The sequence below is a fragment of the Panthera leo genome, chromosome C1, assembly GCF_018350215.1.
Source record: "Panthera leo isolate Ple1 chromosome C1, P.leo_Ple1_pat1.1, whole genome shotgun sequence".
In the NCBI taxonomy this organism is placed as follows: domain Eukaryota; kingdom Metazoa; phylum Chordata; class Mammalia; order Carnivora; family Felidae; genus Panthera; species Panthera leo.
In genome coordinates, this window is record NC_056686.1 from 33,510,721 (window position 1) to 33,524,061 (window position 13,341).

The 13,341-nt window shown below is 42.0% G+C and overlaps 1 protein-coding gene across 1 annotated transcript; it reads left to right on the forward strand.

Annotated features, from left to right (window-relative positions):
* Window positions 1–8,018: 8,018 nt before the first annotated feature.
* LOC122228005 (olfactory receptor 2A12-like) lies at window positions 8,019–8,966 on the forward strand. The gene has a single exon (XM_042952817.1). The coding sequence runs from the start codon at window positions 8,019–8,021 to the stop codon at window positions 8,964–8,966; it is 948 nt and encodes a 315-aa protein (XP_042808751.1).
* Window positions 8,967–13,341: the final 4,375 nt, after the last annotated feature.

Here is a 13,341-nt window from a genome sequence, read left to right on the forward strand (position 1 = left end):
ACCAGGCTGCCACAGGAAGCGAGGACATAGAGGAGGCTCATGGTTTCCCTGGACAGAAGAGATAGAGTTGAGAGTCTGGGTGGCTGCTTTAGACTGAATGTTTGGGTACTCTCAAAGTTCATATGTTGAAATCCTAACCCCCAATAGGATGGTATCTGGAGGTGGGATCTTTGGGAAGTAATTAGGTGATGAAGGTGGAGCTCTCATGATGAGAGTAATGCCCTATTAAAAGAGAAAGAGACAGGAGATAGTTTGTGTCCACCATATCAGGACACAAGGAGAAAGGACTTATTCATAAGCCAGCAAGAGGGCTCTCACCAAGAACCCGACCATGCTAGCACCCTGATCTCAGACTTTGAGCCTCCAGAACTATGAGAAATAAATGTTTGTTGTTTAATCCACCCAGTCTATGCTACTCAGTTATAGCTGTCCAAACCGAGTGAGACGGAGGCCAAGGTGGCTAGAGTTCACAGAGCAGAGTACTAGGAAAAAGAGAGCTCTGGAGGTCTGCATAGGGTCCTGTGCAAGTCTCAGATGAGCACTGATTAGTGTATATGTGTGAAGAAAGCATCAGAGGATGGGGAAGGGGGAAGACAAATGGAAAGGCTAGATGGAACCATTCTCAGAGCTCTCTCAGGGCCAGAGATATTTCCTGTTCTCACTTGCTGGACTAAGTGCTGCTCTGGTCTTGCCCAACAAAACTTAAAACCAAAATTCAAGAGAATCAAACTGTCTACAAGTAACTACATTCTAGAAAAGCAGCCTGAGAATATTCATCAGGAATTCAAAAATATCTGACACTCAGTAAGGTAAGATTCAAAATGTCTGGCATCCAATAAAAAGTTACCAGGAATGTAATGAACTGAGAAGATATGAACCACCATGAGAAAAATCACTCAGTTAAAACCGACTGAGGAGTAACACCGATGATGGAATAAGTAGTCACGGACATTAAAAAGTTATATCTAGGGGCACCTGGGTGGCTCAGTGGGTTAAGCATTCGACTTTGGCTCAGGTCATGATATCATGGTTCATGGGTTTAAGCCTGATGTCCGGCTCTGTGCTGACAGCTTGGAGCCTGGAGCCTGCTTTGGATTCTGTGTCTCCTCCTCTCTCTGTCCCTCCCCCACTTGCACTCTGTCTCTTTCTCAAAATCCAATACACATTAAAAATTGTTTTAAGTTATATCTATATTCCATGTGTTTATAAAGCTACAGGAAAGACTGAGCATATTAAGGAGAAATGAGAAAGATATAAATCTAACTTCTACAGACGAAGACGATAATATGTTACATGAGAAAAGCACTGGATGGGATTACAAAGATTAGTAAACTTGATACCATGACCGTAAAAACTAAGAAATCTCATATCAATGACTTCTACTTCTACCTTAAGCGTCTAGGTAAAGAAGAGCAAATTAAACTCAAAGTAAGCAAAAAAGGGGAAATAATAAAGATCAGGAAACCCATGAAACAGAACACAGAAAACAATGAAGAAAATCAATAAAACCAAAAGCTGGTTTGTTGGTTTTTAGAGAAGATGAATAATATTGGTAATGGTCTGATAGACTAATCAGAAAAAAGAAGATAAAACACAGATTTCCAACGTCATATATGAGAAAGGTAACACCAGTACAGACTCCATTGATATTAAAAAGATTCTGTAGACATTGCGAACAACTTTATTCCAATAAATTCAATAACTTACATAAAATGGACAGATTTGTTGAAAGACATTAACGAACCAAACCTCGTTGGAAAAGAAGTAGGTAAGCTGATAACCACATGTCCATTTTAAACACTGAGTGTGGAGTTAAAACCTTTTCACAAAGAAAATTCCGGAACTAGATGGATTCACTTGTGAATTCCACCAATCCTTTAAGGAAAGAATAATTCCAAGTCTGCACTAACTTTTCTAGAAAATAGAAGAGAAGGGAATAGTGCCCAACTTACTGTAAAGCCAGCATCATCCTGATATGAAAGCCAAACAAAAATATTACAAGAAAAGAAAACTATAGAACCATATCCTTCATGAACACAGATGCAAAATTTTTTCACAAAATTTCAACAAATGCAAGCCAACAATACATCATGGCCAAGTGTCAGGTGAAAAGAGACTAAGTTGAGAGGCAGGAAGTGTACTGGAAGGAACAGGTGCCAGAGGGGCATGGGTCTGGACTCCAGCCCCATGTGGACCACTTTGCAGCTGTTGGCTTAAGAGGAACAGTAATGATCATGATCATGATGACAATGACTTCTCCCATCCCTCGATCACATGCTGTGTTCATGGTGTCAGGTGCTTAAACACTTCATCTCACTTAGTCCTCAGAAAAAACATGTGAAGTTCATATTATTATCCAAATTTTACAGTTTAAGAAACTGAAGCTTAAAAAGGTTAAATGACTTGCCTGAGTTACTAGTAGAGAGAAGACTGGGATTTGAACCACAACCAGGATTGAATGAGACAACCATTAAGTGGTTGGCACAGCACTGCCTGGCACATTAGACAAACTCCCTTACCTGCTTAGTCATTTATGGATGTGCAGTCCCCTCTTGAACGTTGAGCTTCAGGTCCCAAGAATCCCAGATTCCAAAGGTTCATCCTCTTTTAGGGAGGAAGGAAATTACCACTACACAGGCACCTTTCCCTCCCTCTTGCTTGAGAAGTGTGATGTGGGCAGGGGCCTCCATTCTGCTTGTAGGCATCTGGGCTCCTGCCCCCACTACAGGTGTTCTGGCCCCCAGCTGGGGAAGATCTAACCTGACCCTTCATACTGCTCACTTATTGCTGTCAGGATGGGATCTGCCACTGACTGAGCCCCTTCTGTGTACCCAAACCTGTGCTCACACTTACATGTACCTCCTTAACCCTCAGAGTATTGCTTTCTGTTCCAAATATGATGAAAATGAGGCTCGGATAGAGGAAGTGATTTTCCCAAGGCCATGTGGCTAGAGAGTGGTAGAGACAGCCTTCAACCACCAATCTGTTTGGCCTTCTTTCCCCCTGTGTTACACAACAAACATTGGCTCTGTGTCTTCTGGGATTTCAGAACCTAAGCCTGGGGAAGGGAATGATGTAGGGATAAATAGTCATGAGAGAAAATACATCAAAATCTATGACTATACCGTGCAACATCTGCTTCCTGTGCCCTGGGTATGGCTGCCCCATGTCAGGCCCCTAATCTAGGAGACCACATAAAGCCCAAAGTCAGACACATTTTGAGAGTAAAAGGGAGTGTTTAAAATAATGAAAGGAGTTAATTGATCTACAACAGGAATAAACCAGAACTGTTCCGTGAAAACGAGTATATGAGATCACCCTACCCAATCCCATCTTTGCCTGACCTATCTCCCCACCGATGGAGCCAAGCACTGTAACTGAGACTTGTCGGCCCTAAAAATCCATGCCGTTTGGATAAATGTGCTGCATCTCTAGGAACCCAAGCAATAGATCTGAGATAACATCCAGTTTTGTTCAGCTGCTGGCTTGTCCAACTTTGTGCTCTAAATATATTAACAAGACTTCTTTGGTCTTGGCCTTGAGAACCTGTCCCTTAGGGGGACTTGCTCTTTTTGGGACCCATCCCAGTTACCAGGCCCCATCCAGTCCTGCCCCTCAGTTCTCATCCAGTGTCCTGTGGACAAACAACCTTGACCTCTAAGTATCACTTGACCTGGATTCCTCATCACTGTCTTCTAGCAAGATAAAGGTATTCCCCATTGGCCTCAAGTCCCCCAGTGCCCAAACTGGATTTGGCTTTGCCCTGAACTTCACCTTCATTGCTGCACCCCTCAGAATTTGAATTATACCTTGCTGGATTACACCATCTCTCATAGTTGGTCAGTGCCTCCCATCCATGAGGCATGTTCCTTTCAAGTGAGCCTTGTCCTGCACCACTTAATGAGGCTAAGCCAGTCTTCTGCCTTTCTCTCCTGGAATTCTAGATGGACCCAAGAGAGAACTTAGTTGGAGAGTATCTTCCAAGTGGATCTGAGAAAGACTGTACATCTGTCCTGGCCTTTGACCACCTGGCTCCTACATCCAGCCTTATAGACACTCTACAGCCTGACTGTACACACCCTGTAAACCAGAACTTCACCTTGGTCATAGAGATGCTACAGTAGAATGATTTGGAATTTGGCAGATCTAGGTTAAAATTCAGACCGTAATTTATCTACTAGGAGGTATGAGCAAGCCACTTAATTCTCTTATACTCCTACTATCAAATGGCTTACTGACCTTGTTGTGAGGACTAGTTAGATTATGTGTAGTGCCCAGTGTACCATCTGATAAAAGTGAGTGTTCAGTAGTAGGCAATTATTGCTACAGTAATAGGGTTGGTAGCATTTACCCAACAAGGAGATCTGTGGCATTGGATTATAGTAGAGTTCAATAAATGGCAGTGACAAAGACACTAGGAGGTATTAGCAGCATTTATGTTATCCACACCCAAGCCTTAGGCATGCGGCCGTGGATAAGATGCTTGAGGACATAAAGACACACACACATGCTTTGGAAGGAAACAAACACATCTTATGAGTACTATCGCTGTGTCATACAGAGATGTGGCAGCTCAGCCATAGGACTCCTCCCTCCTCTGAGTCTCAGTTGGGGGAAGTTTCAGTCCCCAGTGGAAACTTAAGAAGGATGCCCAGCTCACTAGCTCCAGGGGCCACGCCCAAAGTGTCTTGTGGCATTAAACTCCCTGGCTGAGGCTTTTATCCAGCCCAGGGGCTCTGTGCTGCATTTATCAGCATGGACAGAGAATCCTCAGGGCTTACTAGGGATCAGAAATTCACTCTCCAACCCATGCTAATGCAAAGAGGACCTCTGTGTCTGCCAGCTGGAAGCACCTCCCTCCAGGACTGCTCTGCATTCAGCACACTTAAGAGAGGACGAAGTGTCCCCTGAAGGGCCACAGTGCTAAGGTGAAGGAGTGAACTGCTTCTATACTGTATGAGACCAAGAGAAAGCAGGCTGTTGGGGCCACAGGAGTGAAGGAGGCTACTCAAGCAGAAGAACAGGGTGCTGGTCATTTGTACTTGGGACTAAGGGAAGGGTTGGAGGGTTTCCTTCCATGGGCACCCCCAAGAGTGACAAAGGAGCCCAGTCTTCTCTGTCCAGCTCACTGGGCGAGAAGTGTAGGGAGTGCCTGCCCTCACTGAACAGGAGTGGGATCTCCAGTGCACTTTCTAGCCTTGCACAAGTCCCTCTCAGGAGTACCATACCAGCCCCATGCCCAGCATGTGTGCTGGGGCCCCTGACAAGGCATTCTCTTCCTTTTTCTGCACCCAAAGAGCAGAGGCCAGGAAGGGACAGATAAGTGTTGGCAGGTGGAGAAAGGAGAATGGGTATGAATATGGCGTTTTCCTAGCCTGAGGGCTTGATGTAATAATTTCTTCATGGGTCCTTTGAGAGAGGCAGTAGGCATAGTGGTTAGAACCTGGCAGGCTATGCAGCCAGAGACCCAGCACTGGAACAGGCTCCCAAAGCAGTCTGCAGTCCCTGCTAGATACTGTGGAGAGATCTTGAAGAGATATAGCCTCTGCCCACAGCCTGGCTGGGAACAAAATATGCAAGATCTACAAGGCTAGATAGTTGAGTAAGAAGAAACCCCAGGCTGAGCTGTGAAGGTAGGGGGGATGTGGAGAAGCAAAAAGGGTTATAGAAGGCATTCTCAGCAGATAAACAGCTTGAGGGAAGCAAGATACAGATCCACATGGCATGTATGGCTGGTACTGAAAAAGCCGGTACCTTGGAAGATCTGTAGTTCAGATAGGAGGGCCCCCCAGCTGCCCAGACTATGATCCTTTTGGTAACCATGCTGTTAATATCATGGCTCAGAAGTCTCATTTAGGTATTGGTGAATCGCAGACTTGAAGATTGGTTAGAATCAGATGGGAGAGCCCTTAAATGCCAGGCTAAGGAACCATGAGAAAGGGCATAACAGATGAAACAGTACTGGTGGCTGGTGGGTGGACTAGGAAGGGGACCAGGAAGCAGCCCCTGAAAAAGCCCAGTCTGGGGTATGGACAGATGGAAAGAAGAATGTTATCTCCTCCTCCTTTGCAGCCCTCATCATCCGGCTTTGGGGTTGGCCTGGCACTGCTGACCAGTTCTTATGACTTGGAAGTTTCCCCTCAATGTCTAAGACTCTGAGCTTCCCTTCTCTCTCCTTCACAACCACTCCTAATAGGAGCCCTCTTTCTTCTTCATCCAATTCCTGGTATTCCCTAAAGCTCTGCACATACCATCATACCATCTTCTTTTGCCCAAACAGCCTCAAACAACATTCCCACCTTCCAGATTCCCACCAGCACCTTGTAGCAATCAGTCCTCACAATTGTGTTTTCAGCCCTGTCCTCTGAAGCCTCAGATACTTGAAAATGCCAGGATAGCTCCTCTCTGCTCCTTCCACTCAGTTGCCCATTATCTAAATCCTTCCCTTTTGTGGAGCACTGTCAATAGACCAGGTATATTTCACACAACCTCCACTATGGAGGAGGTATTACAGATGAAGAATATGGGACTCTGGAGTCTAAGTGACTTAGGAGCAGGTAAAGAGGCTACAAGACTCAGGTTTGTGGACACGAAGTCTATCTATGCTCTGTGTACTCTGCTCTGGCCTCATGTCTCCAACTCCCAGAAGGAATCTCTTGCAATCACAATCCTGTTCAGCTGACTTCCCAGCTCAACCTTCCCTGTGGTGTTCATGGCACTGATGCAATCACAGGGCTCCAGGCTGGTATTTCTGTATCAAAGAATAGCAGAGCTGGAAGTTTCCTTTGGAGTGGGCAAGTCCAACAGCCTCACTTAAAAAGGGGGCTGTTGAGGCACCTGGGTTACTCAGTCGGTTGAGGTCTGACTCTTGATTTTGGCTCAGGTCATAATCTCAGGGTTGTGGGATTGAGCCTCACCTCGGGCTCCACACAGAGTATGGAGCCTGCTTAAGATTCTCTCTCATTCTCTCTCTGTTCCCCAGTTTCTCTCTCTTTAAATAAAAATAAAAATAAAAATAAATGGGGCTATGAACATAGCAAATCCAGGACAGAGTTAGGACCAGCCCTTTGTTCTTCTGATTTCCAGACTCACTCCACTTATACTAACCCCTTTACTTGTCTAGTGTTTTATATTTTGCCAAATGTCTTGACATACAGAATCTTATATGCTCCTTGCCATTACTCTGTACCACAGATGTTTCATCTCTAACAGGTGGGATGACTGAGGCCAATGGAAGTGAAGGTACTTGCCCAAGGTCACACAGCTGGGTAAGTGACAACCCTGGGACATTCAAGAAGAGCTGAATTTAAAATGTGGTCATGGGGTTTGTAAGGATTCAACAGAAAATCCCACAGGTATCCAAGCACAGGAAACAAAGGGGGAACTGGAGGTAGCAAGTCAGGAGCCAGAGTCATGCTCTCAGTGACTGGGGTCTCTTCTCTGTGAGGTCTCTTCTCTGCTGCCCAGAATGTCCACTCTTTATCATTTCTGCAAGATGTCCACTTTTTTTTCTCTATAGTGTTGACTCCCCTGTAACTTTGGCTACCACCACACCGACTCTGGTTGTTAGTACCTCAGGCACCCACAGCTCACTGACATAGATTTCTAGTGTTGTCATTTTGAATTCTCAGAGAATTGCCCTCCAGACTGGGGCAGGTGTACACCCTTGATAGAATTCAGCAGTGGCCAGGGGTTGGCTAGGTCCCCTGCTACAAACATGGCTACCTAATGCCTTGCCTTCTAAGGGTGAGGATAGTTTCCAGAGAAGGACCGGTGGGCAGTCGGGCATCCTATATAATATTACAGGTATGAATCCAGATCTCCTGACTTACTTGCCAGTGAGAGAGCTGCCCATCTTTCTTTCCCTTTGTATCCAACTCAACAAAGTTTTGATGAAATCCATGAGAGCTACTGTGCAAGGTGCTATGTGTGTATGACTCAGCTTCTGTCAACTGTGTCCTCCTTCCCCCAAGGCCAAGGACAGAACAGGGAAGTCCTTGTCTCCTTAATAGATCACTATGCAGAGCCTCGGCAAGGAGAACCACAGCTTTGTATCTGAGTTCATCCTCCTTGGTTTCTCCAGTGAGTCACAGGTCAGAATAGCCCTGTTCTCCTTCTTCCTTCTCCTCTACCTCATCATTCTTCTGGGCAATGGACTCATCATCACCCTGATCTACATGGACTCACACCTCCACACACCCATGTACTTCTTTCTCAGCATCCTCTCCTTGGTGGACATGAGCTATGTCACTACCACCATGCCCCAGATGTTGATTAATATGGTGTGTCCAAAGAAAACCATCTCCTGGGGAGCTTGTGTAGCCCAAATGTTCATCTTCTTGGTCCTGGGCATTGCTGAGTGTGTGCTCTATGCCATTATGGCCTATGACAGGTATGTGGCCATTTGCTTCCCCCTTCACTATCCCTTGCTCATGGGCCGCTCCATTTGTATCAAGATGGTCACAGGCTGTTGGGCCATTAGCATAGCTGGGGCCCTGATCTACACTGTCTTCACCATGCGTCTGCCTTATTGTGGCCCCCACAAGATAAACCACTTCTTCTGTGAGGTCCCTGCCGTCCTAAAGTTGGCCTGTGCAGACACATCCTTCAATGACCATTTGGACTTCATCTTGGGTTTCACCCTGCTCTTGGTCCCATTCTCCCTCATCCTGGTCTCTTATGTCTGCATCTTTGCCTCCATCTTAAGAATCCACTCATCCCACGGGAGGCTCAAGTCTTTCTCCACATGTGCCTCCCACATTACTGTGGTCATTATGTTCTATGGGCCAGCCATGATAATGTACATGAGGCCTGGCTCCTGGTATGACCCAAAGCGGGACAAGAAGCTAGCTCTGTTCTACAATGTTGTCTCTGCCTTCCTCAACCCCATCATCTACAGCCTCCGGAATAAAGATGTAAAGGGCGCCTTTCTGAATGTATTTGGTAACAGAAGGGCATCTCAGTGACCCAGGATGTTTCAGAGTTGCCCAGAGTTGCGGACAACACTGACTATGTCATGGTTCAAGGCCATCGCTTTATTGCTTTTCCTGGATTCTCTCTTCACCTTCTGGAAATTTCTGTCAGTTCAATCAGATCACAGTCAAATGTTTAACATGCACACATGCATTTCTACAGTGTAGAGGATTTGGGATAAAAATCATGTAAAGAGTAGACAGATCATACGGAAGCACAGTCTTGCATTACTGTCTGACATGCACTTACAAGTAATAATTAACATTGTTTTTTGCACTAGGAGCTATAAATTCCAAGCTAGAACTATTTTACACACATCTGTGTAACAATGTGGCTAATAATTTATTTGACCTGGACTCAGCTTCTGATACTCTTATCTGATTTTACTATTTAAATCTCACTTTTATTTTGAGAAAATAAATACTATATGTATTTCATAAAATAAAAACATGTGTATATGTACCTCTATATATCTGTATGCATATTTCTACCTCTATATAGAGAGAAAGGGAGAGAAAGAGGCAGAGACTCACAAAGAGAAGTAATAGAAATAAAATAACAAAGGCCCCATTTTTCCAAATCCCAAATAAACACTTGTTGGGGTGCCTGGGTGGCTCAGTAAGCTAAGCATCTGACTCTTGATTTTGGCTCAGGTCATGATCTCATGGTTTGTGGCATCAAGCCCCGTGTTGGGTTCAGTGCTGAGTGTGGAGCCCGCTTGGGATTCATTCTCTCTCTCTCTCTCTCTCTCTCTCTCTCGATAATTAAATAAATCTAAAAAATAAGTGCCCTTTGAATATTCCCAGCTCCTCTGAGTCAACCACTATCATTAAACTGAGGTCTACTCCATGTAGTTTTAAACTTTAAACTTTTGCTTACAGACAATTGCATCCATAAGCAACACATAGAATTGTTCTTGCATGAATTTGAAAATTTATAATGGTAGCATGATATCCATATTATTCTGAAAACACTATAATTCAGCATCCTGTTTCTGACATCTACCCATTCAATATACACAAGCCTAATTCATTCTTTGCAGTGAGCATTTAAATATAACACTTCTCATTTACCTAATCCTATATTGTTGAAGATTTATTTTCCAATTTTTCTTTGAACATTTCTCCATTGTAAGTACTGTTTTCCTAGGATTTGTATATAGTGATGGACTTGGCATTATAGATCGTAGATCAAAGCAGTTTCAAGTTTACTAGATACTCCTAAATTATTCTTCCAAATAATTATATGGATACACACCTCCAGTTCTCATCAACATTTGATACTACTTATCTATCTCAAACAGCCTAAACTTGCTACCTATCTCATGGATGGAAAGTGGTAAAAATCATTTTTTTGTTTCATTTGTAATTCCCTGATTGCTAATGAATTTAGCATTTTTTCATAAGATTCTTGGTAGTACTGGGTAGTAAGTTCTGGACTCAGACTACTGTGTTCTAATCCCAGCCCTACCCTTTACTAACTCAGTGGTGATGGGCAAGGTACCTAACTTCTCTGAATCTCAGTTTCCTCATCTGTTAATAGGAAGAAAATAGTATAGACGTCCGAAGTTTGTTGGAAGGATTAAATGAGACAATACATGTCAAGCACTTGTCATAGTGAAAAACAAATTGTAAATGTTCAGTGAATATGAGATATTGTTTGCCTTTTCTTTTCTTGATTTGTAGTTTATTATATATTTTGGGTATTGCTTCTTTGTTTGTTACATGCATTGAAGATATCTTTTCCTCAGTTTGTTGCTTGTTTTCTTTACTGCAAAAGTAATATAATATTTATTCTTAAACTTTTATAAAACAGATGCAAACAAAAAGAAGACAATGAGGGGGGTGCCTGGGTGGGTGTCTGACTCTTGATCTCTGTGTAGGTCTTGATCTCAGGGTTGTAAGTTCAAGCCCCATGTTGGGCTCTACCTTGGGTGTGAAGTCTACTTATCTCCTTAGACCTGGAGATAATTACTGTTAACATCTCAATGTCTATATTTTAGGGTTTAAAAGATTTTAAATTGTTTTTATTAATATTTTTAAAGAAATATGATACAATTATTAAACTATTATGTGTTTTCATGATTTCTTAAAAGGTTTTAACACTATTTTTGGTCATACTCTCATTTTATTTTATTTTATTTTTTAGAATAGTTGACACACGACATAGTTTCAGGTGTACAACATAGTGATTCAACATCTCTACACATTATGTTGTGCTTGCCACAAGTGTAGCTACCTCTGTCACCATAGGACACTATTACAATATCATTGACTATGTTTCTCATGCTATACCTTTTATTCCCATGACTTATTCATTCCATAACTGGAAGCCTGCATCTCCCACTTCCCTTTATCCATTTTGCCCATCCGCCCCACCTCCCTACCCTCTGGCGACCATCAGTTTGTTCTCTGTATTTATAGGTCAGATTCTGCTTTTTTTTTTTTATATGTTTATTCTTTTGTGTTTTAGATTCCACGTATGAATGAAATCATATGGTATTTGTCTTTCTCAGCCTGACTTATTTTACTTAGCATAATACCTTCTAAGTGGTCCATCCATGTTGTCACAAATGGCAAGATCTCATCCTTTTTTATGGATGTGTAGTGATTTTTTAAATTGAATTATACAATCTATATTTTCCTGTAACTTGATGTATTCACTCAATAATAGATTTTGACATTTATCATGTTGATTTGTTTTCATTGCTAAAGAGTATTCTTTTCTTTTTATTTTGATGAATAGAATAATGACTTTTAATAAATAGAATTTTTAATAAACTTATGAATCTTTTCCTTTATGGCTTTTCTTAAATGAACATGTATCAAAGATTTCACTGAGCTCATTAATTCATGAAGGAAGTAGTAAGATGTTAGGACTGGGCCAAAGTATATTCTCTACTGGAAAAATTTCATTTGCATTTCTACGAATAGGAATTATTTGGATTATTATAGACAGAAATCATTTTTCTTTCTACCAGTTTTCTAGAATTTAACAGTTACATCTGTAGAGTTATAAAACATCCAAGGCCATAGAAAATCAATTAAAATAGTACACCCTTATAAAGTCAGATAATCTTCAGAGGGTCTACTAAACAACATCTGGCACTATACCAAGAGGACACCAAGAAATCCCTTTTGCCTTTTTGCAAGTCTCAGATGATTTTCTTTTCTTACAACACCCATCCTTGTGATATTAAATAATCTTTAAAAATTATCTTGATTAAAAAAATACCGGTCTCATTATGTCTGGCCTCGTTGTTTATATAGGTGTAACACGCAGAATGTTAGCCACATGGACCATCTGTAGTTTGCTTTGCAAATCTAGGGACATGCAGTATTGAGCCACTTCTAAAGTCACAGAATTAATTTCTGCCTGTAAGTTTTCATATGGAAATCTCACATTGGACTTTTAAATTCTCTATTATCTGTTATGCTAAGGCTGGAAAACCAATCCCAAGAAATTAACTCCTTCAAATTTTCCCATAGTACCTATAAATTTGGGGTGAATTCCTTCTTATGAAGGCTCTGAAATTTGCTTAAGTTTCCTGCTGGCCAGTGGGTGACATTTCTTAACATCTATAAGGTTGGGATCTTATAAGCCAGATAACAGGTTAGTTTTTCTGGGAGAGCTTTATAGAGATTGAATTCACAAGTCAACTCAACCCTTGCTACTTAATAATAGCTCAGCATGCTTGCTTAAGAGGTAATAATTCTTAAATATAATCTTTGTTAAACAATCAGTTTGACCAAGTATATCCTGGGTAAAAAGAAGACATAATTATTGAATGTATGCTAATAAGTAAAGAGACTAATTTAAGTGTCTGAATTGTGGTAAGTTAATAAAAATCAGGTTATCAGTTAAAAATGTTTCACTGCAGTTCACAAAAAGTGAATCTACTAAATCAAGTATTAGAGACAGCTTGAGGGGAAAGAGGAAAGGTTTTCTCATATATCCAAAACACCCGAACATTAAAAACAATAGCAATAATGATCTGAACAAATAATCTCATTGGTTAATTCCACTCCATGTGATTAACTCTTGCTCTGCAGAATCTTGGACCAGCAGCTAGTATCACAAAATCATGCGGTTGTTGGCAAGAGTCAGCTCCTCACTGGCTATTGCACTGATGGTCTCAGTTCCGTGTTGTCTGTTGGCCAGCAGCCACCTCTGTTCCTTGCCACATGGACTTCCCCATAGAGCAGCTCACAAGAAGCCAACTTACTTTATCAGAGCAAAAACTGAGAAGAGCCAGAGAGAGAGAGAGTTCAAGCAAAATGGAAGTCAGTCTTTTATTACCAAATCTCAGAAGTAATTATCTCATTGCTTTTGCCCTATTTCCATTAAAAGGAAAAAGCTGGGTTCCAA